Below are 24,165 nucleotides of genomic sequence, written 5' to 3' on the forward strand. Positions count from 1 at the left end.
CTCATTAAGATGGCTATTATAAAAAAAAAAAAACAAGGTTGGTAAGAGTGTAGGGAAATTGGAACCCTCGTGCATTGGTGATGGGAATGTAAAATGGTACAGTTCCTGTAGAAAACACTGTGACTCTTTCTCAAAAAATTAAACATAGAACTACCATATCCAGAAATCCCACCTCTGGGCATACACACAAAAGAATTGAAAGCAGGGACAGGAGCAGATATTTGTACATCCGTATTCATTGCAACATTTTCTGAAATAGCCAGAAGGTGGAAACAACCCAAGTGTCCATCGATGGATGGATGCATAAGCAACATGTGGTCTATCCGTACAATGGAATATAATTCCGCCTTAAAAGGAAGGAAATTTTGACACCTGCTACAACAGGGATGAACTTTGAAGACATCGTGATAAGTGAAATAAGTCAGTCACAAAAAGACAAATACTGTATGGTTCTTAGAGGAGTCAAATGCATAGAAACAGAAAGCAGAATGGTGGTTTCCAGCAGCTGGGGCAGGAGGAAATGGGAGTTACTCTTTAGCAGCTCCAGAGTTTCAGTTTTGCAAGTTGAGAAAGTTCTGGAGATGGATTGTGGCGATGGTTGCACAGCAATGTGAACGTACTTAGTGCCACTCAACTGAACACTTAGAAGTGGTTAAAATGTTAATTTTTACGCTATGTGTATTTTACCACACTAAAAAAGAGGGTGTGGCCAGGCATGTGCACAGAGGGAGGAAATGCCCGGTGCATGCGGGTAGCCCTCTTTACTGGTCACAAATGGTGAGCTGGGCAGGACTGGCTGGGGCAGGGAAGGCTGTTCCCAAGGGGCCCTGGAGATGACCACAGCACTGGCCACCACATTCCTCCTGCCATCCTGGGACCCCACAGGGGTGCCCAGGGCTCCCCACCCGGATCCCCATGTTGTTTCTGTTCTGCTTCCAATGCTGGGGGAATCTCTCATGTTCCACAAGAACGACACAGGCTCCCTGCTCTGTGGGACACCCATGCAGGGCCCCAGCCATCTGTGGGCCTGCACAGGTATGGGTGGGAAGACCCCCATCCCTACCATCCCACCGACTCTGAGAGAACCTACTTGCCTGCTGCCCAGTGCAGCTCTAGTTACTCCTCAGCTCAGAAGATCCCCAGCTCCCCTTTGCCCCTGAACAGCATTCTCTTTCCTCACTCCAGCTTCAAAGTGTCCAGCTGCAGCCTCCTGGCCCACTCCTTCCTCAGAACCAATGGCATTGGACCGTTCCCCAACCCCTGCATAAGTCCTGTGCTTTCCACCTTGGTTAAGTTTTCCCTCTGCCTGGAATGGTCGGTCAAAATCCTGCCTGTCTGCATATGGCAAGTTACCTATGAATCACAAAGGGAATAACACTTCTGCAGTGGAGAGATCTAGCGGTCGACCATCAATCTCTCAAGAATAGTGGAATAACCTGTCCATCGTGGTGGATGTGATGGTGTACAAAGTATTACTCATAATGGATTCTTACCAAGGATTTGTAGCCAAGCTCTACGGGCCTCTAGATCTAACTTCCAGTTTACAGGAAATACATAAGGTAAAGGAACAAATTAGATGACATCACAATGAAACAATTCAATAAATTAAGAATGAAGGCTTCCCTGGTAGCGCAGTGGTCGAGAGTCCGCCTGCCGATGCAGGGGACACGAGTTCGTGCCCCGGTCCGGGAGGATCCCACATGCTGCGGAGCAGCTGGGCCCAGTGAGCCATGGCCACTGGGCCTGTGCATCCGGAGCCTGTGCTCTGCAATGGGAGAGGCCACAACAGTGAGAGGCCCGTGTACCGTAAAAAAAAAAAAAAAAAAAGAATGAGAACAGCATGTGAGACAATGGTCCTGACTCTTCAGAAAGTCAATGTCATGAAAAATGTAAAGGAGGTCTATCGTACAATAAATAGAAATGACCACACGCAATGCATGAACCTAGATTGGACCCTGGTTCAATAGATAGATAGATAGATAGATAGATATGTATGGATAGATAAATAGGTAGATAGATAGATAGGAAAGAAGGAGGAGAGAGAAAAAGGGAGGGAAGGAGAAGAAACTTAAAATACATTTTGAGATAATTGGAGAAATTTGAATATTAACTAAATATTATAAGACATAGGAATCATTGTTAGCTTTGTTAGGTGGGATAATAGTATTCTATTTATGTAAGACAGTGTCTATACAATGGAGGTACATGCTGAAGAGTTCAAGGGGCAAAGTATCAGGCATCCATAATTTACTCTGAGATGGCTTAGCAAAAAAAAAAAAAAGAAGAAAGATGAAGCAAATATGAAAAAATGCTAATCATTGAATCTTGCTGGTAGAGATAGGAAAGCTCTTTGTTTCATTTCTTCTTTATTGTTTACAGATTTTTCAAAACGATAATGTAAAAAAAAAAGCAAAATTCTGCCCATCTTTTTTTTAAAATAAATTTATTTTATTTATCTATTTTTGGCTGTGTTGGGTCTTTGTTGTTGCACACGGGCTTTCTCTAGTTGCAGCAAGCGGTGTACATGCTTCTCACTGTGGTGGCTTCTCTTGCTGCAGAGCACGGGCTCTAGGCGCACAGGCTTCTGTAGTTGCGGCACTCAGGCTCAGTAGCTGTGGCTCGCAGGCTCTAGACCGCAGGCTCAGTAGCTGTGGCGCACGGGGTTAGTTGCTCCACAGCATGTGGGATCCTCCCAGACCAGTGATCGAACCCGTGTCCCCTGCATTGGCTGGAGGACTCTCAACCACTGCGCCACCAGGGAAGTCCCTCTGTCCATCTTCTGATTGAAATATCGTCTCTCATTCCTGCCTTCCTTGATTCCCAGACAAGAACAAAGGCTTCTCTCCCTCCCTAAAACCTGTAGCCTTCGAATCCCTGGTAAGATTTGCATCTTCTACCTCCCAGTGAGCTGGGGTTCCTTGGGGCAAAGACTTTGGCTTATTTGCCTATGCTCCCCCACCAACACTGTCCCACCACAGTGCCAGGCACACATCAGGGCTGAATAACAAACACCAATGGTTTCTGTGTGCCAGGCACTCTGAAAGTCCTTAGTTTTATGAACTCCCCCAGGGAGTGATTTGATGAGGTGGCTTTAGCATCCCATTTTACAGAAGGGGAAGCTGAGGCTCAGAGAGGTTAAGTCACTTGCCCAAAGTGATACCCCTCATAAGTGGTGGAGTCATGTTTGTCTCCAGGTACAATCTAAACTCAGTTCTTGAGTTTGAATCTAAACTCAGTTCTTAACACCCTGATGAGATAGGTGGGGTGACCATTCCAATTTTATGGGAGGGAAAGCTGGACGAGTAGAAGATAGAGGACGTTCCCAAGGGCTGAACAAAGAAAAACAGTGTTATATCTGTGTTTTGGCACCTGTTTCGTGCCAGGCTCTGAACCGGCACCTTAAGGGCACAAACTCAATTCTCACAGCATTCCACAAAGTGGGGATGGAGGGAGGTGGTGTAGTCTGGTGATCAGGAGCTCAGACTCCAGAGCCAGCTGGCTGGGGCAAATCCAGCTCCCCCACTTCCTGGCTGGTGATCCTCAGAAAATTCCTTAACTTCTGCATGCCTCAGTTTCCCCATCCATAAAATGGACCACGATAATGGTATTTTGCTTACACCTGGGTTTGTTGTCATGATTTCCTGAATGAGTCATACAAAGCACTTAAAACAGTACCTATCTCAGAGTAAGTGTGAACTCAGAGAGGCAGGGAAGCCGCCCAGGATCACACAGAGATAGTGGCAGAGCCAGGATCATCTGATCCCAAAGCCCTTGCTTTCTAAGTCCTTCTTTGGAGCATAGTCTGGGGCCAAGGGAACAAGGGTCTTTACCCCCAAATACCTGGCCCAACCCGGCTCTTGTCGTTTATGAAGTGTGGGGCTTCCCAGGACTTGCCTCTCGCCTCTCCCCTCTCCCCCTTCTCTCCTCCTTATTTCTCCCCCTTCCTCCTCCCACTTGTCCCCTATCCCTGGCCCTCCCCCTCCTCTTTCTCCTCCCCCTTTTCTTCATCTGCTCCTACTTGGGCAGAACAGAAAGCCTTGGACCTCAGTTTATTTCCCTTCTTGTCCGCCTCTGGGCCTCAACAGCTATACACCGAGGGATGTGAAGGTTACTAGCTTCGTATCTGCATGGGCTGCGACAGATTCTCCGAGCCTGAGTGGACATTGGTGAGTGCCAGGGGTGTTCCTCCCTGTCAAGGAGGGTCCAGGCTCTTAGCTCCACACTCTAGGCAGCTTTACTGTGCTTGGGTGAGAGAGAGGTACCCTGGCCTTGGGAGCTGTGACCCCTCCACCCAGCCCAGCCTAGACCAACTGGCTCCGTAGCCTGCAACAGTGCCTCACAAACTGGTTTTGCTCTGGCTGGCAGCCCAGACTTGCCTAGACGGGAGTGGGTTCACAGTTAACTCCTGTCCCAGACTGGGCTAGGCTCCTGTTAGACTCTTCCAGAGTCTTGGGCATTATTGCCACTGCCTGCAGGGAAAGCAGCCATGAAAGCAGCTGTGCTGCACCCATTTATACCAGCAAGCCCTTATACCAGTTTGGTGGGAGCTGATGGCCGATCATGCCTGGTCCTGTTGTCACCACCTCTAACAAAGAGAGAACCCAGAAAGTCAGAGCTGCGCAGCTCCCTCCTCAGTGGATAAGCCCAACTCCCTCCTTGTACAGATGGAGCCCCCGTGAGGGGCCGGACTTTTTCAAGCATGCTATTGAGTTAAGGACCAACCGAGAGGCCCTGAGTTACCAGGGGTGAGGCTGGCAGCTGTGTTTTTCCCGTGGGCTCACAGGGGGCCAGAGCCAGCTATGGGAGTGGGTGCAAATGAGGAAACGACAGGTAGCGGGGCTGGAAGCAGGGAGGCCGGGGCTCTTGCCTGTGTCCTGCCTGAACTGCCCACGCCCCGCTCACGTCTACTCTTCTCTGTGACAGCGGGAGGTGGGTTCTCTGCTCTGATGACCTCTATGACCTGGCATGATTCTGCCCCCTCTCTGGGCTTCAGTTTGCCCATTTGTCCCTATGAAGTTGGGCTGGATCATTCTTTCGGCAGGCATTTGCTGTACGGAGCCCCTACTGTGTGCCAGGCTGCATGCTGGGCTCGGAGGATACTTCGATGAACAAAGTCCCCCAGGTGTTGGGGCTTTAAAAGGTAAGGGCTGGAGGTCCTTCTTGGCGTGGGAGAGCTACCTCCCAGAACAAAGGATACTTCGTCAGACCCAGACTGACGGGCCCTGTGTCCTCCTGGCTTGCCCGCAGCCAGCATTCTCTAGTCTTCTGTCCTTTGGTTTACTGCCCACTTAGGAGCTAGGACCCCAGGTCAGACCTTAGGATGTGTGCCAGCTCCCAGTAGGAAGGTGGTCCTAGCAGATGGGAGGAGGGGAAGCCCTTTGAACCCTAGCAGGTTTCGTCCAGCCTCGCAGGCGGGTCCCCGTATGAGAAGCCAGCCCATTGCCCCCACCAGGAGCCCTCACCCAGAGCCTGGGAGCCGACTCAGCTCCTTGGCAACATGCTAAGGAATTCAGTCGCTGAACACGCTCCCTTCCTCTCCCCTCCCACCGCCTGCCTGCTGTCTGCGGGGGCGAGCGAGGCAGAGGCAGTGGAGCCTGGTTATAAACCGCGGCAGAGCTCAGGCAGCGAGGGGACAGCACGGAGCCCCGACGAGGGCCCCCACCGCCTGCCCCGGCACCCCCAGACTCCCTCGACCATGGCTCTTCCACCTCTCTCGTGGCTGCTCCGTTTGACTGCCCTCTGCCATCTGATCGTGCTGCTGGCTGGTGAGTGTGGTGGACTCAGGCATAAGCGGGGTTGGGGAGCCCCCAGCCCCACTTCTGCCCCTCAGGCCTCCATGAGAGCCCCCGGACCCTGCCCGGGTAAGGCTGAGATCCGTGGCAGCCCCTTCCTGACTGACATGCCGGAGGGGGCTGGGCATCTCCCTGCTGGTGGTCCCGGACTCAGGGCTGCCCCTCCGGCTGGAAAGATTCACCATCTCCGGAGACTGTCCCTGCCTGGCCCAGTGAGCAAGGTGGCGACAGCATGGCAGCGCAGAGAGGTGGTGGGGGCAGCACAAGATGCCGGTGTGGAGGGGTGCCAGGAGGTGGGGCTGTGGGAAGCCCGAGGATGCTCTTGGTGGGCGCTGGGGTGGGAGCCCTGGCAGACTGTGGGCCGGTCTCCCTGCACAGGGTTAATTTGTAACCCTCAGCCCTGACTCCTGAGTCTCAGCTTGGCCCTGGGCTAAGCCACAGCTGGGACTTTCTCCTGCCCTGATTTCAAGTCCTTCCCAGGAGTAGGGGGCCCAGGACCAGTGGAGGTCAAGGTCATTGCAGCTCATGAATTTGGCTCATCACTGTTCCTCTGGCCTGTAGCCCCCAGTCCCTCTGCCTGTGTCTCCCCCATGATACTGCCTTTCTCCTACCAGCATAGCTTAGAAATGTTTGCACCTCCAGTCACTTGCTTTCTGGAGCCTGGGACCTGATAAGGCATGATGTATCCATCCCACCCGACATGAGTAAGATGGAGGCCCAAAGAGGTTTAGAAACTGGCCTGAGGATGCACAGCCAGCAAGTAGGGCAGGAGAGGGTAAGACCGGGTGCAGGAGAGAGTGTGGATGCATGCTCACCACATCTGTGCATCACACTGCCTTCAAGAACCGTTTGAGTCAGCCCCATCCTCAGGGAATACCCGGGCCATCCGGCAGGTTGGGGCTCAGAGAGGGTGGGAGGCTGCCTTAGGGCACACAGCCAGGCTGGGAAAATGAGAACCGGTCTCCAGCTTCCAGAGCACCTCCGTGGAGCAAACTGTCCCCCGAGTCCCTCTATTTGGGGAAAACCCACCAGTGGGGCAGAGAGCAGGTGGGTGGTGTGGTGCGGGCCTCGTGCCGCTGGCCCTCCTGCTTCCTGGGCTAGAACACTGAGCTCCGAGGGGTTTGGGGATAGTGGGTACTGGAAGACGTGGACTCCGATGGAGGTTGCTTTGCCATAGCCCTGACCCTGAGTGGGGTCTTACCTTCTTTGGTCCCAGCTGCTGCACGTTTAAATATAGCTATTGCCTCCACGTGGTGAGGCTCTAATGTCTATGAGGACGCTTTGAAAGTGGGAGGAGGAGGGATTACTTATACGAAGCTGGGGGTGGAGGCCTTCTATGTTAGGATGGAGAGGGGATCCTGGGGGCACTCTGGATGCTCTGTCCAGCAGCCCGAGGCTTCAGAATCATCAAGTTCCTGCCCTAATCTTGGTCACTGGTTTTGCTGGGACGTACTCACATATTTCAACCTTTCTGAGCCTCAGTTTCTCCTCCTTTAAGACTGGGCACTTGGCCGGGCTCATCTTGGAAGTCCTTAGCCACACTGACATTTGTGCCTCTGAGAGAGCCCCTGGGAACCCCTGCAGGACTAGGGAGTGGTCCACAAGCCAGAGAGGCCCAGAAGGGGGCTGGGGACTTCGTGGCTACTGCCCTGGCTGGTGCAGGGTGGCGGCGTCAGTTCCCGAATGTGGGTTTGCAGGGCTGTGTCAGGCAAGAGGCTCCTCTGCTTTATATAACAAACCTGCAGATAGAAGTCAGAGCAGAGAATTTTTCTCCCCAAGCACTGACGCATTCACTCCCACTCAAGCTCCAGCAAGAAAGAGAGAAAAAAAAATCTGAATTAAGCTGCTGTCGTCTGCCCCCCTGGTTAGGGTGTGGGTGGGGGGAAGGCAGGGGAGGATAAATCCAGGTCAGGTCCAGGCCCAAGTCGAACTTAAATTAAAATTCCTCTGTGTCTCCGTTGGTTAGGATCTCATATGTCACAAAGCGCTTCCTTGTGCATTTTGTTGATTCATCACTGGCCGAGCACCTACTATGTGTCAGGCACAATGCTAGGTGCTGGGGCCACATCAGTGAATACAACTGCCAGAGATCCCAGCCCTCGGCATGCTGAGCATCAACTGGAGAAGACAGACGATCCTCAAAATAAACAGATTTGGTCTGTTAGAAGGAAAAAAGCGCTGTGATTTAAAAAAGCAGGGAGTCGGGGGTGGTGGGGAAGGTGTTGAGGTTTTAAGTAGTGGGTCAGGGAAGAAGGGGGCGTTGAGGGAGCTGGGCGGGGACGCATGGGTGTCTCCAGGGCAGCACTCCTCAGTGCGGGATTCGGCCTCCAAGGGGACATTTTGCAATTTCTGGACACAGTTTTGGTTGTTACATTTTGGTTGGGGGGTGCTCGGGCACCTAGGACATAGAGGCCAGGGACGATGCCAAATGTCCTCACAGAACAGCCTCCATAACAAAGGATTATGTGGTCCAAGATGTCAGTGGTGTCTGCTGTTGAGAAAACCCTGCTCTAAGGGTCCAGGTATTTTTAAAGCTTCATTCTCATAACTATCCTGCAAAGCAGGTGTTATCATGTCCATTTTACAGGTGAGGGAATGGAGGCTCAGAGAACCTCAATCACTCGTCCAGGACACACAGCTGAGCAATGGCTCAAGCCTTCTCTACCACCCAAATACCCAGAACATTCCCATCTTTTCCTGCCTGTAATCCTCCAAACAGTCCTTGAGGTCCAGCCTAATGTACACCTCCTCTAAGAAACGGCTCCTGATCACTTGCAGCTGGAAGTGGTCTCACCCTCCTGTAAACCCTGGCACATTTGGGGTCTGTTCTGGAACACGGTGTTTTTACCTGGTGTTTAAGGCAGCCCAGAACAGTGGATGTCTAGGGGCTGGGAGGAAAACCAGATCTGCCACTAAGCAGCTGTGTGGCTTTGGGCAAGTCATTAAACCTCTCTGATTCTCAGCTTCTGCATCTTTAGAATGGGGATAAAAATCATCCCTTTGCAAGAATTAATGAGAGCAGATGTGTGTGTGCTGAGCATAAGGTCCAAAACACAGTAGGTGTTCTACTAAGAAAAGCTCTGATACTTTGTGGTTATGTCTTAGCTGTCCATCAGGCTGGGAGACTTCTGAGGGCAGAGATGGGCCTTGTTCTTCCCTCTACTCCTCACAGGGCCTGGCAAGAGCCAGGTCGGCATTTGTTGATTGACTGCGTAAACATGGTGATCTGATAGCATTTATTGGGATTGAGGTGCTCTCTTCAAGCTCAGCACCAGCACCTTCGGGAGAAGGAGCTCAGGGTTAAGGACAAGAGGGTCTGGGTCTTTGCAGATACTCAAAAGTAATTCAGACAAGTGTTGCCTGAATCAGGAAGTGGATGGATGAATGGATGGATAATGAAAGATGTGTGAGTGGGCTGGTGAGAGATGGAGGGGTGGGGAGATGAAGGGGGCGGAGGATGCGTAGGGGATGGACAGCTGATACGTGGGTGAGTGGGGCACAGATAGACTGATGGACCAGGGTGAGTGGAGATGGATGGGAGGTAGACAGGTGGGTGGCAGGGAATGCGTAGGGGATTGACAAGGGGGTGGCAGATAAATGGATGGATGGATAGATGGATGGGGAGGTATGTGAAGGGATAAGTAGATTGAGACATTATTTCCTTCGATGAATATTTATATCTACTTTATGCTGGATGCTGGGAAACACTGTGACACCAGGACGTACAAGGTCCCTGTCCTCCTGACACTCATATGACAGGTAATAGATGACTGGCTGGTGGAGGCATTATCTCCAGTTACAGAAAAGAAAATTTCAGCTCTGAGAAGAAAAGACCCCCCAGTTAGTTACACAACCTTCTCAAGCGGAACCAAGAACAGAGCCTGGCCGGGACCATTCAGGCACCACGGCAGAGGGCGGAGACTTTAGGACAGGCCGCCTCTGCGGCTCTTTAAGCCCTGGAGGTGGGCAGTGGAAGCAAGTCAGAAGAGCAAATTGACCTGCCCGAGCTTATCCCTCCTGTCCGCTGGACAGCCTCTCCCGGGTCCAGGCCATCCGGGGGCACCATTTTTCTGGGAATTCCTCTGGATGTCACCTGCCACACCAGTCCAGGGGCCGGCTCCTGGCTCTACTCAACAGGACCTGGGGGGGCTGCAGCTGAGTCACTCTGAGGTCCCATTGTGGGAGAAGGAGGGTGATAAAACGCCTTTCACATCCTGTTTCCTCAGAGAGAAAGGGCTACCGGTGACTCAGGGACCAGCGGCAGGGAGCCCGCCGCCCACCTCGTGGCTACTACTGCTGCCCCCTGATGGCCCAGCCTCACCCTGCAAGCCCTGCACCCTCTTTCCCACAAAGCAGGGTGGGCCGAGGCAGGGGAAATGATGAGAGCAGGGGTGGCAGATTCTAGAAGGTGTGTGTGCACGCCTGTATTTGGGAAGGCGGAGCATGTTTGGTTTGCGTGTCCACACACATAAGTATTTGTGTGTGAGCTGTGTGTGGTTTGGTGGAACCCCGGGGGGTCACCTGGGGCCTCCCTAGCTCTGCAGAGCTAAATTAGTTTGTTCCCTCAGCTCCACTGCCCTGGAAGTCCTGGCCTCTAGATTTTTGCAAAACCCTCTAAGGTCATGCTTCCGCGGCATATGACCTTGACCCAGATCTGACACTCAGGTTCTTCCTCATTTTTTGCATACCCCTCTAGAGCTTACAGCAAACAGTAAATTTTGCTGGAGATTTTAGGGGAAGGTGGAAATGCAATGCAAACCACTTCAAATGTTTATATAAAATGTCTGGGTTCTCAGCTATCTGTTGGGTCACCGTCATTCTGTCCTGGGGTTTCTGTCTGGCTCCACGTGGGACGCAGCCATCTGCAGGCCCCCGCCCATCTCACTCTGTCCCCACTCCATGTACAACGCATCTCCATTCCTCCTCCTTACGCCTGCTCCCAGCTTGCCCTGGGAATCCAAATGGCCCATTGCGTTCCTCCCGAGAAAGTGCTTCCAAGATCATCCTGGCTCTTAATGGCAGAACAAAGGATCACCTACTCAGCACACTCCTTAGAAGGTGGTTGTACTTATATATTTAACAAATTTTATTATCCGCTATGTGTGCCTGGTTGCATGTATGCCTTTATGTGTTTTTTTGGGGGGTGGGGGGCATATATGTGTCATTGTGTTTGTTGCTATGAGTGTACGCGTGTGTCATAGGGTATACACGTGGGCTGTGGATGGACCGAGGTCTGGGTGTGTCCCAGAGGTTGCGGAAATCCATGAATATGGATCAGGCTGAGAGGGACGGATGGGATATGGTTGGGAGGGGGCGATAGTTGAGCAGGTGACTTTACTGGAGTAAAAGCATGGTGGGGGGAAGGGCAGCGCCCTGGGCCCAGAAGGGCCGGGAGCCAGGCCCGGCAGGAGAGCCTGTTCCATCACTTGCTGGCTGTGTGACCTCAGGCAGATCCTTGTCAGTCTCACACTCCTCTCTCCTGGGTGAACCAACTATAGCGATTTCATTTTTAAAATTAAACACAATGTGCCAGGCAATAAGAGCTTTATAAGTAAGAATTCATTTTCATCACCTTACAGCAACCCTCTGAGGTAGGTTCTATTGCTGTCTCTATTTTACAGGTGGGGAAACTGAGGCATAGAGAGGTGTGGCCCGGGACAGGGGGCTGAGGTCAAGGGTGTGGGGCATCAGTTCTGGTTTGGGGGGTGCGCGGCGGGGACAAGCTGGCGTGGGGCTGGGAAGCCAGATGCCCATGGACAGTCCTGCTGACTGGGGGCCTCTGTGGGCTCAGGACAGCACCACGGTGTGAAGAAGTGTAACATCACGTGCGGCAAAATGACCTCGGAGATCCCCGTGGCTCGTCTAGTTCACTACCAACGAAATCAAGAATCATGCGGCAAACGTGCCATCATGTAGGTACTGCTCTCTTGGCCTCTGAGTTCCTTTCAGGCCCCGGGGGTGGTTCCCTGGCCTCCGCTAATCCGTGTCCACATCCTGTCACCCAAAGCTGGGCTCTTCTCTTGCTCCTGACCTGCTAGCCTCCTCGCCAATCTTACTATCTGTGCCACAGGGCAAAGATGAGCTGTGGCTTCCTGAACGGCCGTGGCCTGGAGATGCCACCCAGGGTGATGATTCCTTCTGGGCCAAAGGGTGTTTATGCAGCCCTCGAACCTGCTGGATTTCATGGGGGATGAAAACACGGTGCTCTGAATGTGCAGGCTCCAGCCGCCAACAGATCTGGTGCAAATCCTGGCTTCACCACTTACAGACTGGGTGGCCCTGGTCATGTTGCCTACCCTCTGCACTTTAGTTTCCTTATCTGTAAAATGGGTAGTTTGGGGAAGCTGAAAAGAGATAATGAAACTAAAGTGCTTGGCAGGGTGCCCAGAAGCTGCTGGCAATAGGAGAGGCCAAGGTTATTATCACCATTGGACAGATGGGGAAATAGAATCCCTCTGAGACTTTGGGGAGGGGTCAAGCCAAGCCAGCTTCCCCTCTGGCTGTTGGGATCCCTGGCCATCGTGGCTGCTTGCTCCTCTGGGGTCCTTCTTGGGTACTGCCAATCGCCCAGCCCTGAGGCCTTTCCCCAGGACTGACCTTTGGGTCTTAAAGCGGCCTCAGCCAGACTCAACCAGACCCTGAGTCCTGGCAACAGGAAATGGCCAGTGGGCCTTTGAAGTAGGGTCTCAGCTAAAGGAAGTTGTACTTCCTCCCACTGATTGTTACTAAGAGGAGCATGTCTGCTACTGCCTGACCTCTCTGCTCACCTGTCAAGACTCGCTTCCCCCAGACTCCCCCACGTATATGTTTCTATTTTGTAGGCGAAGGGGAAGTGGGACGCTCCAGAGAGGGAATGATGGCACTAGGGCAGCACTGCACCTGTGGGGCCTACAGGGTCACGCTTGCTTTCTGGACCTCTCTGGCTTCCTAGCATACTGGAGCCAGGCACATTTACATTACCTCTCTGAGCCTTGGTTTTCTCATCTGTAAAATGGGGGTGCACGTGGTAGCCATCTTACAGGATGCGTGTGAAGTTTAACCAGGCAAAATGCCTAGCACAGGTCATGGCGTGGAGCAAGGGTCCCCGCCAGCTCTGAGCTGTGGTCTCGGTAGTAAACCGGCCACACGCAGCTTCAAAGGAAGTTCAAGATTTGGATGGCGCTCAGGGTCCCAGCAGGACCACCATATATAGGGTCGGAGCTCCCTAGGGGCCCTTTCAGTCTGAGGATACACACTAGGAGAAGAGGGTAGAGGTCCGGAGGGCAGCCTGCAACCGAGGGAGAGGAGGAAGAGGACGTTATGACATCGAGTCCTTTCCAGAGTGAGGAGGCCCCACCACCAAGCTTGCCAGAGAACACCGGTGACATCTTCTCCCAATCAGAAAACTTGCAGCCCACAGCCCCCACCTTCATGTTAATGACATTATTATTAACATGGTTATTATTTTGCTGATCTCCTACTCTGAACCAGGGGCTTTACATCATTTTCATCTTCTACAATAACACAGAAGTAGGGTGACCCACTTGTCCCAGTTTGCTGGAATTTTCACAAAAAGACCCGCATCTTGAGAACGCCCTCAGTCTCAGTTTTTCTGGGATGGTTGGTCACCCCGCGGAAGGTAGGACTCTCTTTCCGGTTCTCAGGTGAGAACACGGAAGTTCCATAAGCTGAGCTGCCCCAGCTAAGAACTCGTAGCTCCCAGCTAGTAAGTGGTGGGGGCAGGGTTTCTAGCCAGGTCTGCTCACCTGCAGTGCATGTGCGTGATACCCCTACTCCGCATGGCATCTGGGCATCACTGGGTCCCTCGTCTTCCTTCCTTGCAGCCTGAAGACCATGAAGGAAAAGTTATTCTGTGCTGACCCGCAGGAGAAATGGGTCCAGAAAGCCATGGAGCATCTAGACCGCAAGGCTGCTGCTCGGGCTCCAAATGGCGGCACATTCGAGAAGCAAATCGGCGTGGGTGAGCCCAGGACCAGCCCAGCCACCAGGGGGATGGACTGGTCTGAGGCCTCAGAGACCAAATTCACAAGCGAAAGCAGTAGCCAGGAGGCACAGAGGGCCTTCGGGACTTCCCCAGAGCTGCCACCAGTAGTGGCTGATTCCAGGGGGACCAGGTCCCCCTCCACTTCAAAGACTCCGGATGGAGGGCCCGAGACAACTGAGCTTTTCAACAAGCCTGCCGTCACCACCACCACGTCTTGGCAGAGTTCTACCGCCTACCAACCTGGGGCAGACCTCGAGGCTGACGGGAAAGCCTCTGAGGCCCCCTCCACCCAGGCCCCCTCCACCCAGGCCCCCTCCACCCAGACCCCCTCCACCCAGGCCCCCTCCACCCAGACCCCCTCCACCCAGACCCTCCCCACCCAGGCCCCCTCCACCCAGGCCCCCTCCACCCAGGCCCTCACTATTTCACACACAGTCCCAGAGAACAACACTGGGTCCGAAGGCCAACCTGGGTGGATCAAGGGACAGGACCCCACGCCAGACAACTCTCTAGGGTCCAAAGAATTGGGTCCCACTTCAGCTCACACGGATGCTGTCATGGGGCTCGGCAGCGTGTCCGATGTCTTCGTGGTCCCTGTATCCTCTGAAGGGGTCCCCAGCACGGATCCACTGGCCTCTGGCAGCTGGACCCCCAAGGCCAAGGAGCCCATTCACGCCACCATGGATCCCCAGAGGCTGGGTGTCCTCGTCACTCCCATCCCCGACTCCCAGGCAGCCACCCGAAGGCAGGCAGTGGGGCTGTTGGCCTTCCTCGGTCTCCTCTTCTGCCTGGGGGTGGCCATGTTTGCCTACCAGAGCCTTCAGGGCTGCCCCCGCAAGATGGCAGGAGACATGGTGGAGGGGCTTCGCTACGTGCCCCGGAGCTGCGGCAGTAACTCGTACGTCCTGGTGCCAGTATGAGTGCCCACCTGCCTGCATCCAGTTGTTCAACTCAGCTTCCTGGGGTCCCCCATCCTCACACTCACCCTCACCCAAGAGTCTGGCCCGAGCTGGAATGACTGGAGTGAGGAGGTGGGATCCTCTGGGCGGAACTGCCCCCAGCTCCTGGAGGCCACCCTTGACCATCCTTGACCTACTGCGGACCGAGGGGGTGGCCTCCACAACTCGCTCCAATGTCCCAAGTCAGAAAACTCCCCTCTGCTGTTGGCTGGTTAGAGGGTCCCTTAGATACCGTGCCAGCCCCAGTGAACAATTATTTATTGAACGCCCGGCCCCTCTGACCCATACCCCTGCGGGTACCACAGTCATCCCTTCTTACCAACGAGGCTTAGGCCAGGCCCCTTCTCCCCACTCCCTCAGACCTCATCGTGTCTCTCGGTCCCGCTGTGGTTGCCAGTCACCCCGGCCACCTGCGGTGCTAGCTCCCCTGCCCCCTGTATAGACCCCATGCCCCAGCCGGGGGCCTGTCTTTTCTTGCATGAGGCTAGTGTGGTGTTTCCTGGGACTGATCCCGGCGAAGGATCTGCCCTCAGGTAGGCATCATGGGAATGGGAAATGAAGTTATCCAGTGGTTTTGATTCCCACCCGCTGCCTTGCCCCGTCTGTGCTGTGAAGGAGCATTGACTACGAGCGTGAAGGTCGGGGGGGTCTAGTCCCAGGCCCACCAGCAACCCATCAAGGCATTCATACCTCTGGTTTCCCACCTGTGAAAGGGGAGAGGGACAGCAAATATGTGGCAATAGCCTGTAGCCCTGGCAGGCATCACTAGTTGATCCAGAGACCCCTTTCTGCAGACCCCGGGGGCAGCCTCTCAACCTTCATCAGAAGAAATGGTCTCTGCCAATCGATGAGACCGGCACTTCCATGGACGCTGGGACCTGGAGGTCCTGCCCCGTTGTCAGCAGTGTGGGCCCCCTGGCGGGGGCTAGGCTGGGGTACTTGAGGCGCAGAGACCAACTTTGAAGGACCCCCTCCGGCCCCGCTGGCTTTGAGACGAGTGACAGGCTGAAGGAGGAGGGGAGGCCTGCAGGCTCCGAGAAAGGAGCCAGGGAGCGGCTGCGGCTCCTTCGCTTCTTCGTTAGGGACCCGAGTCAGGCATTTTCTCTTTCTTTCCTGCGGCCTGGGTCCTCTTCCACCTCTCGCGCCCTGAAAACACTGTCCTCTGCACTCTGATTTCTTCTCCCCTCACCTTCGTCTGCCCCGCAGGCAGGGCCAGGAATTTCCATGAAATCAGAATCCACCAGGGAAAGCTGAGGTTCCCGTGTTTACTTCTGAAAGGGACTCTGTCTTGTGGGGAGGGACCGGCAGGGGAGGGAAGCTGTGGGCATGAAGTCAGAGGTTCTCTTTTTGGCACTGAAGACTCGGGGCAGGCCTGGATGGGGCTGAAGGCTCACCGGGCCGGCCAGCACCCCGCAGTCAGAGCCGGACCTGCAGGTCTCTCAGGTCCCTGGCGGCAGCTCCCCACCTCCCTCCGATTGTCTCTGATGGCGTTCTTTGCCCTCCACCAGAGGGGTGTCCCATGGGCTAGGCTTCCCCCAGGTACAGGTGACATGCTCCTTTGTAGACAGGTGCTGAGAGGAAGCACCCAGGGCTCCGGTCCACAGAGAGGGAAGCCGTGTTTCCCTGCCGGCCTGGCTCTCCTGCACTCCCCTGCAGGTCATGGCACAGGATGTTTGGGCCTGGCTCCGGTTGGTGGCACTCTGACAGCTCAGAGAGGAAGACAGCGGATCTGAATGCACTTTGGGGGGCTTCTCTGGCCTGGGAGCCTTCAAGGGACGGGCACCCATGAAGGGGCTCCCCTCTGTGAGAAAGCAGCTGGGGACAGCGTGTCCCCCTTCCACGATTTTGTGAGCTCCGCCAAGCAGGACAGGTACAAAGACAATTTGGGGAGGACTTCAGAAGGAGTTGATTGATCCTTTTGCTTTTCCAACACTATCACCAATGTCTGTGCCATTTTGTATTTTACTAATAAAATTGAAAAGTCTTGTGAATCAAATAAAGTTGCTTTTCCTAGGGCAGGCTCAGGACCAGAGCCTCCGGAGGATGGAACAAAGGAGAGGCCAAGACTCTCTGGGAAAGCGGGACTTCCCTGGTGGTCCAGTGGTTAAGACTCCACGCTTCCACTGCAGGGGGCATGGGTCAGTCCCTGGTCCAGGAGCTGAGTTCCCGCATGCCAAGCTGTGTGGCCAAAACAAAGAAACAAACAAACAAAAGACTCTCTGGAGAAGTACTGGGGACCCGTGGGGCAGAGGGGCAGGATCTTTACAGTCAGCAGGAGAAGGGGGCACTGGGAATGGGGCTGGGGAGGGTTGAGTCTCTGGCCTGGCTCTGCTCTGCCCAGGTATGTGACATTGGGCCATGTATAAAATCAGGTGTGAGACTTCTGGTGGCTCCCATCCCTGGCAGGAATCAGAATCCCTTATGAACCACCACCCCACCCCTGGCCCATGTCTACTAAACCACCATCTTGGGGGCCTTGGTATCACCATTAGTGATCTAGTGACCCACAGGAACAATCTGGGCCACATTTTCCTCTTTACTGCCTTGACTCATTGCCGGTCCAGATAAAGATCAGAGAGGGATTACTCCTCAAGGGGTGTTCATTGATATGACCCAAGTATAAACCTCCAGTGCCCGAGGTGGCATCATAAGAGCTGCTCTGTACAGTTGTGTAGGTTGGAAACTGTACAAGGTGCCAAAGGCCAAGCCCAGCTTATTATTATACAGTATTTCAAGGATTCTTAGAGGCACATTTTTTTTTCACATTGTGACATCTTTGGAATTGGGATTTGTCCAACAGTCAATGACATCACAGTTTAATTGACAGGTCTTTTGTTCATTATTAGTAGTTTATTAAATATCAGAATGTTTTGCAATCAAAGCCATCTTAGATTCGATGTCTACATGGTATTTTTAAAAATTAGAGGCAACATTTAAAAATCAGGAAATTGGGTTTCCCTGGTGGCGCAGTGGTTGAGAGTCTGCCTGCCGATGCAGGGGACACGGGTTCGTGCCCCGGTCCAGGAAGATCCCACATGCCACGGAGCGGCTGGGCCCGTGAGCCATGGCTGCTGAGCCTGCGCGTCCGGAGTCTGTGCTCCGCAACGGGAGAGGCCACAACAGTGAGAGGCCCGCGTACCGCAAAATAAATAAATAAAAATCAGGAAATTACACACACCAGCTCACTTTTCTATGTTGTCTCAGGTGATTCAGAAGGTCTGGTCCCACTGGGTGGTTTAACCCCCAGGATGACAGTGGGCAGGGCCTGAGCAGTGGCTGCCCCTTGAGAGGGGGCAGGCCAGGCTGAGAACCCCCAGTTTTCTACCATCCTTTCCACCTCTTGGTGGTCTGGACCCTGTGGCCATGTCAGTGGCCATTTATCATCACCGTTCTCTTGTTTTTCTTATACTAAGGATATTTTTCTCTGAGCCCAAGTCTTCATCAAAAGTAGACAAGGAAAGACAGAATATGATGGGCACATAATTTTTCTTACACATTGCTTGCCTCATTTTCCTACCTGCCAAGCCCCATAGACATTTGCGTTTGAGGTTCCTGCAAGAATCTGAGATCGCTGCCTCTGCGCCAGCAGCACGTTCTATTTATTTATTTTTTTTCTTGGCTGCAGCCTGCGCGGCATGCAGGATTCCCCAGCCAGAGATCAAATCCACGCCCCCTGCAATGGAAGCGGAGTCTTAACCACTGGACCGCCAGGGAAGACCCTGCAAATTCTAGTACTGCCCTTAGCAGAGTGCAGTAGCTCTCCCGTTCCACCCCAAGTCCAGTCCCTCCTGCTTCTGCCCATTCCCACCCCTAGGAAGGAGCTTGGAGGCAAAGTCACAGCCCTACAGCCTCTCCCCGAATACCACCCTTTCAGCAACATGAGACACCAACGGAGGCTTTGAAATGAAAATGCTTGTCCCCGTCTTTTCATCACATTCTCAGATAAGGAACTCTTCATGTGCCAGAAGAGGATGGAGAGTGGGGAAATTTTATTCTCCCTCAGTCCAGAGCACCTCCCTAGGGACGCTGGGGTGTTTGTGTTTTATTTTCTCTTTCAGTTACAGAGCTAAACTTTAGCTGAAGCGATGCCTCACAGTTAGTGCAGAGTTTCATAGAGACTTGGAGGCCTCTGAAATCTTGGATAGAGCAATCAGGGCTCTGAGATATAATAATAAAAATATTATTATTATTAAAATAGCCATTGTTTATTTAATGTTTACCATGTGCCAGGCCATATACTAGGTTCTTTACGTACCAGGGCTCCCACCTTACAAATGACGAGGGTAAGGCTTTCAAAGCGTACGTGACTTGCCCAAGGTCACACAGCTTGTAAGCAGCAAAGCTGGAATAGGACCTGAAGTCTTTCTCCAGGACTTCAATCTTAATCACTATGTCTGAAAGCGTGAGCCACAGCTTGTCAAAAGTACAGACTCCCGAGCCCCACTTCAGCCCTGCTGAATTCAGACTGCAGGGGTGGGAGAGCGGGGAATCTTCAAGCAGTGGCCCCTTGCCCCTCCTCCCCTCCTCTCCCCCTCCCCCACTGCCCTGCCTTCCAAATTAGGGGATCTGGCTCCTAGCCAAAGTTTTAGAGCCCTCTGCACCAGGCCAGCCCACCCCCACCCCTCCCAGGTTTGCAGAGTCTTTGGGTGGTAGCTACCTGCATTCTTCTCACCCTCTGCCCTTTGTTGTTATTCCCCTTTCGCTCTCCTTTGTTCTCTGTACATTCCCCAAAAGGGTGAGGCCAGACAGAAAAACACAGACACAAATGGCTGGGAATTTCCAGCACGAGGCTGAATAATAGGCACCTGAGTGTGTGTGTGTGTGTGTGTGTGTGTGTGTGTGTGTGCGCCCCTGTGTGACTAATAGCTCAGGAGACCACCCCGGGCCCCATTTACTTCTTCTCAGTCATGTGCTTTCCTGGATAAATAATGTTTCCGCTGCTGGGATTAAAGTAGAGATCTAGGGCTAGGCTGGCTTTCCCCAGATGACTGCAAACTTCAGCGGCCAGACCCATGCAGGATCTCATTAATCTCACCAAGTCGGCTGGTGATGGTGATGCCTCTGAACCTAGGAGAATTCCAAAGCAGGGAAGGTTTTGGAAGAGATGCCCCCTCTTACCTTCAAGGGATCTGTTGCCCCCAGACGACAGAACAGAATTATTTATAATGAGCCTCTTGTTTTTCATCCATACAGGAGTGTAATGTAACATGGTGATCTTTGGCTGTATGACTTTAGGCAAGTTGCTTAACCTTTCCGGGCTTTGATTTTCTCCTCTGTAGAATAGGAATAATAACAACTCTCCTCGTAGGGGAAGATGTCATAAGATAATCCTTGCTGAACACTTAGAAAAATGACGTGCCTGTAGTGAGCTCTCGGTAAATTAGAATCTATGATCAGGCGATAGATATTTCCAAAGGGTTCGAAACATCCTATTTCTATTCACTTTTGCTATTGGTTACCCAAACAAGACTATAGCATTATAGGATGTGTATAAAGAAAAGCAGTCTTCCTGTTTTCGGTAAAGATGAAGACATGTTATAGTGTCAGCAAGCAGATAAAAATCATTTGTAATTTGCATAATTTTTTCCCTAAGCTGATAGATGCTGTTCAAATTGGTGTAACTTTTTCCCTCTAAATTGCTTTTGAACTTGGCAAGGTCAAAACTCATGAACCCCAAGTAATCAGAAGCAGACTAGCAAGACGCCTGAATCTTAGACTTGGACAGAATGGGAAGTTCGTTTCAGCATCAGTCTCTCTGAGTTGTTCTGGCTTACTGCCCCTAGGCATTCAAGAGCGCTGCTCTTCTTGCCGCCTTGGCGTTGGTGAGATGCCACATGACCAGTTCTGAACTGGCAGTGGGAGAAAGGTTTGTCAAACCAGATTCAAACATTTAATTATCAGTGAGAGAGCCTTCAGAACTTTTAGTTCCTTGGGTCCAGAACTTGGCAATATTCCAGAAGATGACAGGTGCGTTACCCTGGGTCCCAGAGTGAGGATGACTTAGAACCTCCAGCCAGAGAAAGAGCCCCAGCAGATCTATGTGGAAGAAACAAAGCTTTGTGGTTTTAAACCACTGAGAGTTTGAGGCTATTTGTCATTGCAACATAACCTAGCCTATCCTGATTGATGCAGCAATCAGGAAGAAGAAATATATTACTTGGTCTAAGTAGGAATGGCTTGTCAGTAATGTGCATGACGCTGTTAAAAGGCTCGAACCATTCCCTTAACTGGGGTAAACAAGCTTTCCGTTATCGAGCTCACCTGTCTTCACTTGCTCTCTTGGCAGACGGGATGAAGTTCATCCTTAGCCCACCAGCTGCTAATGGATTTATCTGGGATTCTCACTGAGTGGAGCTGGAAAGGAGAAGGGTTTCGTAGTTGCTTTGAGATACACTGATACTCGGGAGTTCTAATGACTCAGATACGCTGGTGATCACCGCAGCAGACAAGGAAGGAAACAGAGAGAAGAATATTAAAATGATTGAGCACCGGCTGTTTACCAGATGATCTTCATTAATCAGTCTTTCACGTACCTCCTAAGCCCAGAAGCCCAACCAGTGTAACCTAGGCCTGTTGGCACAGAAATCGAGCAGAGTTCTAGGGACTGACAAGTGCATGTTCCGTGTCTTTGTTTTCCTAGAGGATTTCAGCTGGCCCGCTGGCTCCAGGCTCATTTCCCCTGATGCGGGTTCCCCCGTTCTCACTCTACTCCCCCACATCACCTTTGGCACACATTTTGTTTTGTTTTTTTTTACATCCTCAAGTCAATCTTCTCTCTCATACCTCTGAGCCATTGCACTGGCTGTTCTCTCTTCCTGGAATAACTTCCCCCTTCACTGTTGCCCTTGCCAACTCCTACTCACCCTTTGGTCTCAGCTTAGATGTCACTTCCTCCAGGAGGCCTTCCCTGACTTAGCTTAATGAAGGCTCCCTGCCACGGGTACTCACCTCACCTGCGCCCATTGTATCCCTCATGTGACCCAGCTTGTTTCATGGTGCTTCCGTAAGACCCGTGAGAGCAGGCATGTGTGTCGTGTTCCCTTTGTGCCTCAGTGACCCCTACAGGTCCTGGAAGAAGAGAAAGAGGGGAAGGGCCAGGGCCCACGGCTGTCTGTGTCCATTGGCCCTCTCTGACCTGGTGCCTGTGCCACACCCCTTTCTGATTTATTCAAAGCCCGCCCATCCATGGCGGGGAGGGGCATTTCAAGGCATTTCCTGGTGAAAATATTTAACTGCCTCAAAGGGATGTCAGAGACTGAAAGTGGCCTTCTGTGAAAATGTGTTCAAGTCACCCTGGAAACTCTCTGACCCTCCGCCATCTCGTCCTGGTCAAGAAATTGTTCCTCAGGCCCAGCAAGGACCCCTGGGAAGCCTGGACTGGGTCAAGGCTCTGATTGTCACCCAAACGCACAGAGGGGCGAGCAGGTGGAGGGAGAACCTAGCATCCTGGGATCTCAAGGGTCTCAGTGTGGGCGCCTCTGCCTGGCCTGGCCACTTTCTTGGGTCTTCCCTTCTCCTCCCCAGCCCTGGTTCTCACTGTCCCTGTGCAGCCTGCTTCCTCGTTTTTATATATCATCATGACTGCCATCAACATGATGGAGTTGAAGTCCTGTCGGCGTGAACACTGAGAGGCCAGGTACGTAGGCCCGGGTCCTCTTTCCAGGGTGTCAGGAGCAGAAGCCGAGGGGCCCCTGGGTGGGAAGGGGAGCAGGGGAAGGAGGAGAAGTCGTTCATTTACGGCCAGAGACACCAATGAATAGGACACTAGACTCCTCCTCCTCGGGAGGCTCACTGTCCCTGTCACACACCACTGTGTGCCTTCGAATGAATTTTCTCATTTATTTATTTTATTTATTTATTTTTGGCTGCACTGGGTCTTCGTTGCTGCGCACAGTCTTTTTCTAGTTGCGGCGAACGGAGGCCTCTCTTCGTTGTGGAGCACAGGCTCTAGGCGCGCGGGCTCAGTAGTCGTGGCGCACGGGATTAGATGCTCCGCAGCATGTGGGATCTTCCCGGACCAGGGCTCAAACCCGTGTCCCCTGCATTGGCAGGTGGATTCTTTTTTTTTTTTTTTTTTTTTTTTTTTGCGATACGTGGGCCTCCGACCGCCGCGGCCTCTCCCGTTGCGGAGCACAGGCTCCGGACGCGCAGGCTCAGCGGCCATGGCTCACGGGCCCAGCCGCTCCGCGGCATGTGGGATCTTCCCGGACCGGGGCACGAACCCGCGTCCCCTGCATCGGCAGGCGGACTCTCAACCACTGCGCCACCAGGGAAGCCCCCAAATTTTCTCATTTAAATCCCTTCCTCAGGTTTCAGATGATGTCCTACTAATAGGAGCCCCACTTTCTAGATGGAAGTGCTGAGGCACAGACCGATTAAGGGAACTTACCTTGACCAAGCCAGCAGGCAGTCCAGCTCCAGAGACCCCACTCTCCTTTTTGTCAATTGTAGTATAGTTATTGTATGGAAGAGCATACAATATAAAAAGAAAGAAATACATTGATACCTGTCAACACACATGACTCTCAAGTTCAACACTGCAAAATGTGAAAGTACAGATACAATATGACAGTGTTAATATGAAGCATAAAAACATGCGTGAACAGCGCTATATATTGTTTAGGGACATACACCTATTAGTGAACTATGAAGAAATGCGTGGGACTAATGGATGCCCAGTTCAGTTTTCTCTAATGCGTAGAGGGGTGGATTAGGAGAGGCGCACAGGGCCGCCGTGAGCAGTAATATTGACTCTTACCTGGTGGTGGGTTCATGGCTATGGTTAATGGTGCTGGTGTCCGCCCAGAGCCCCACTCCCTTCGGCTGCTTTTACTTCTAATTCTCACTTTAGAGCCCCTGCGGGGCCAGGCAGAAACTCCCTGGGGGACCGTGCCTGACATCACACCTTCTCTGGGCTTCCATCCCTTCCCTGCCCTCATTCCCACACTCCTCCCCATCTCCCCTGAGAGCACGTCCTTAATGAGCCCAACCTCAGACATCGGAGACAGCCTGTCACCCTGCTCCCCAGCCTGTACCCCACAGGAGGTGACTGGGGGAGGAGAGGTCGGACAGGCTAAGAAAAACTTCAAGGAGTAGATGGTACAGATACCCAGCTCCCTAAAGACATCTATACATTCAATGTGATCCCAATAAAAATACCAAATTATTTTTGGAGTTAGATTAGATAGTTTTAGTTTCATCTAAAAAAACAAACAAACAAACAAAAAAAAACATGAGTCTGGAGAGTTGATGGGACGGAGGCAAGGCAGGAAGGAGGGAGATGCTCAAGCAAGTGAGGTTGAGGGGAAAGCCCCGCGTGTGGTAGGACAAGCCACAACCCACCTGGCTGGGCCCGGAGGGCTGCTGAGGCGCCGGCTTCTCTCTGGAAAGGGAACAGCGCCTTAGCCTCCTCTGCGGGCTCATACTTCCC

The 24,165-nt window shown here is 52.6% G+C and overlaps 1 protein-coding gene across 3 annotated transcripts; it reads left to right on the forward strand.

Moving 5' to 3' along the window:
• Positions 1–5,601: 5,601 nt before the first annotated feature.
• Positions 5,602–16,735, forward strand: CX3CL1 (C-X3-C motif chemokine ligand 1). Of its 3 annotated transcripts, XM_060000701.1 has the most exons (3): positions 5,602–5,765; positions 11,584–11,704; positions 13,616–16,735. In XM_060000701.1, exons 1-3 carry the CDS (start codon positions 5,696–5,698, stop codon positions 14,694–14,696), a joined length of 1,272 nt encoding a protein of 423 aa, XP_059856684.1. In that variant the 5' UTR covers positions 5,602–5,695; the 3' UTR covers positions 14,697–16,735. The 3 variants fall into 3 exon arrangements, with proteins under 3 accessions (XP_059856684.1, XP_059856686.1, XP_059856685.1); XM_060000703.1 differs by lacking the exon at positions 11,584–11,704 and having other exon boundaries at positions 5,636–5,765; XM_060000702.1 differs by lacking the exon at positions 5,602–5,765 and having other exon boundaries at positions 11,583–11,708.
• Positions 16,736–24,165: the final 7,430 nt, after the last annotated feature.

This window comes from Delphinus delphis, chromosome 20, assembly GCF_949987515.2.
Source record: "Delphinus delphis chromosome 20, mDelDel1.2, whole genome shotgun sequence".
NCBI lineage: Eukaryota > Metazoa > Chordata > Mammalia > Artiodactyla > Delphinidae > Delphinus > Delphinus delphis.

Excerpts from the sequence above, each read along its gene's own strand:
- CX3CL1 (XM_060000701.1), top strand. The coding sequence starts at position 5,696 with ATGGCTCTTCCACCTCTCTCGTGGCTGCTCCGTTTGACTGCCCTCTGC. Across the intron at positions 5,766-11,583 it reads TCTGATCGTGCTGCTGGCTG|GACAGCACCACGGTGTGAAG; the intron begins GTGAGTGTGGTG and ends CTGTGGGCTCAG. Across the intron at positions 11,705-13,615 it reads TGCGGCAAACGTGCCATCAT|CCTGAAGACCATGAAGGAAA; the intron begins GTAGGTACTGCT and ends CCTTCCTTGCAG.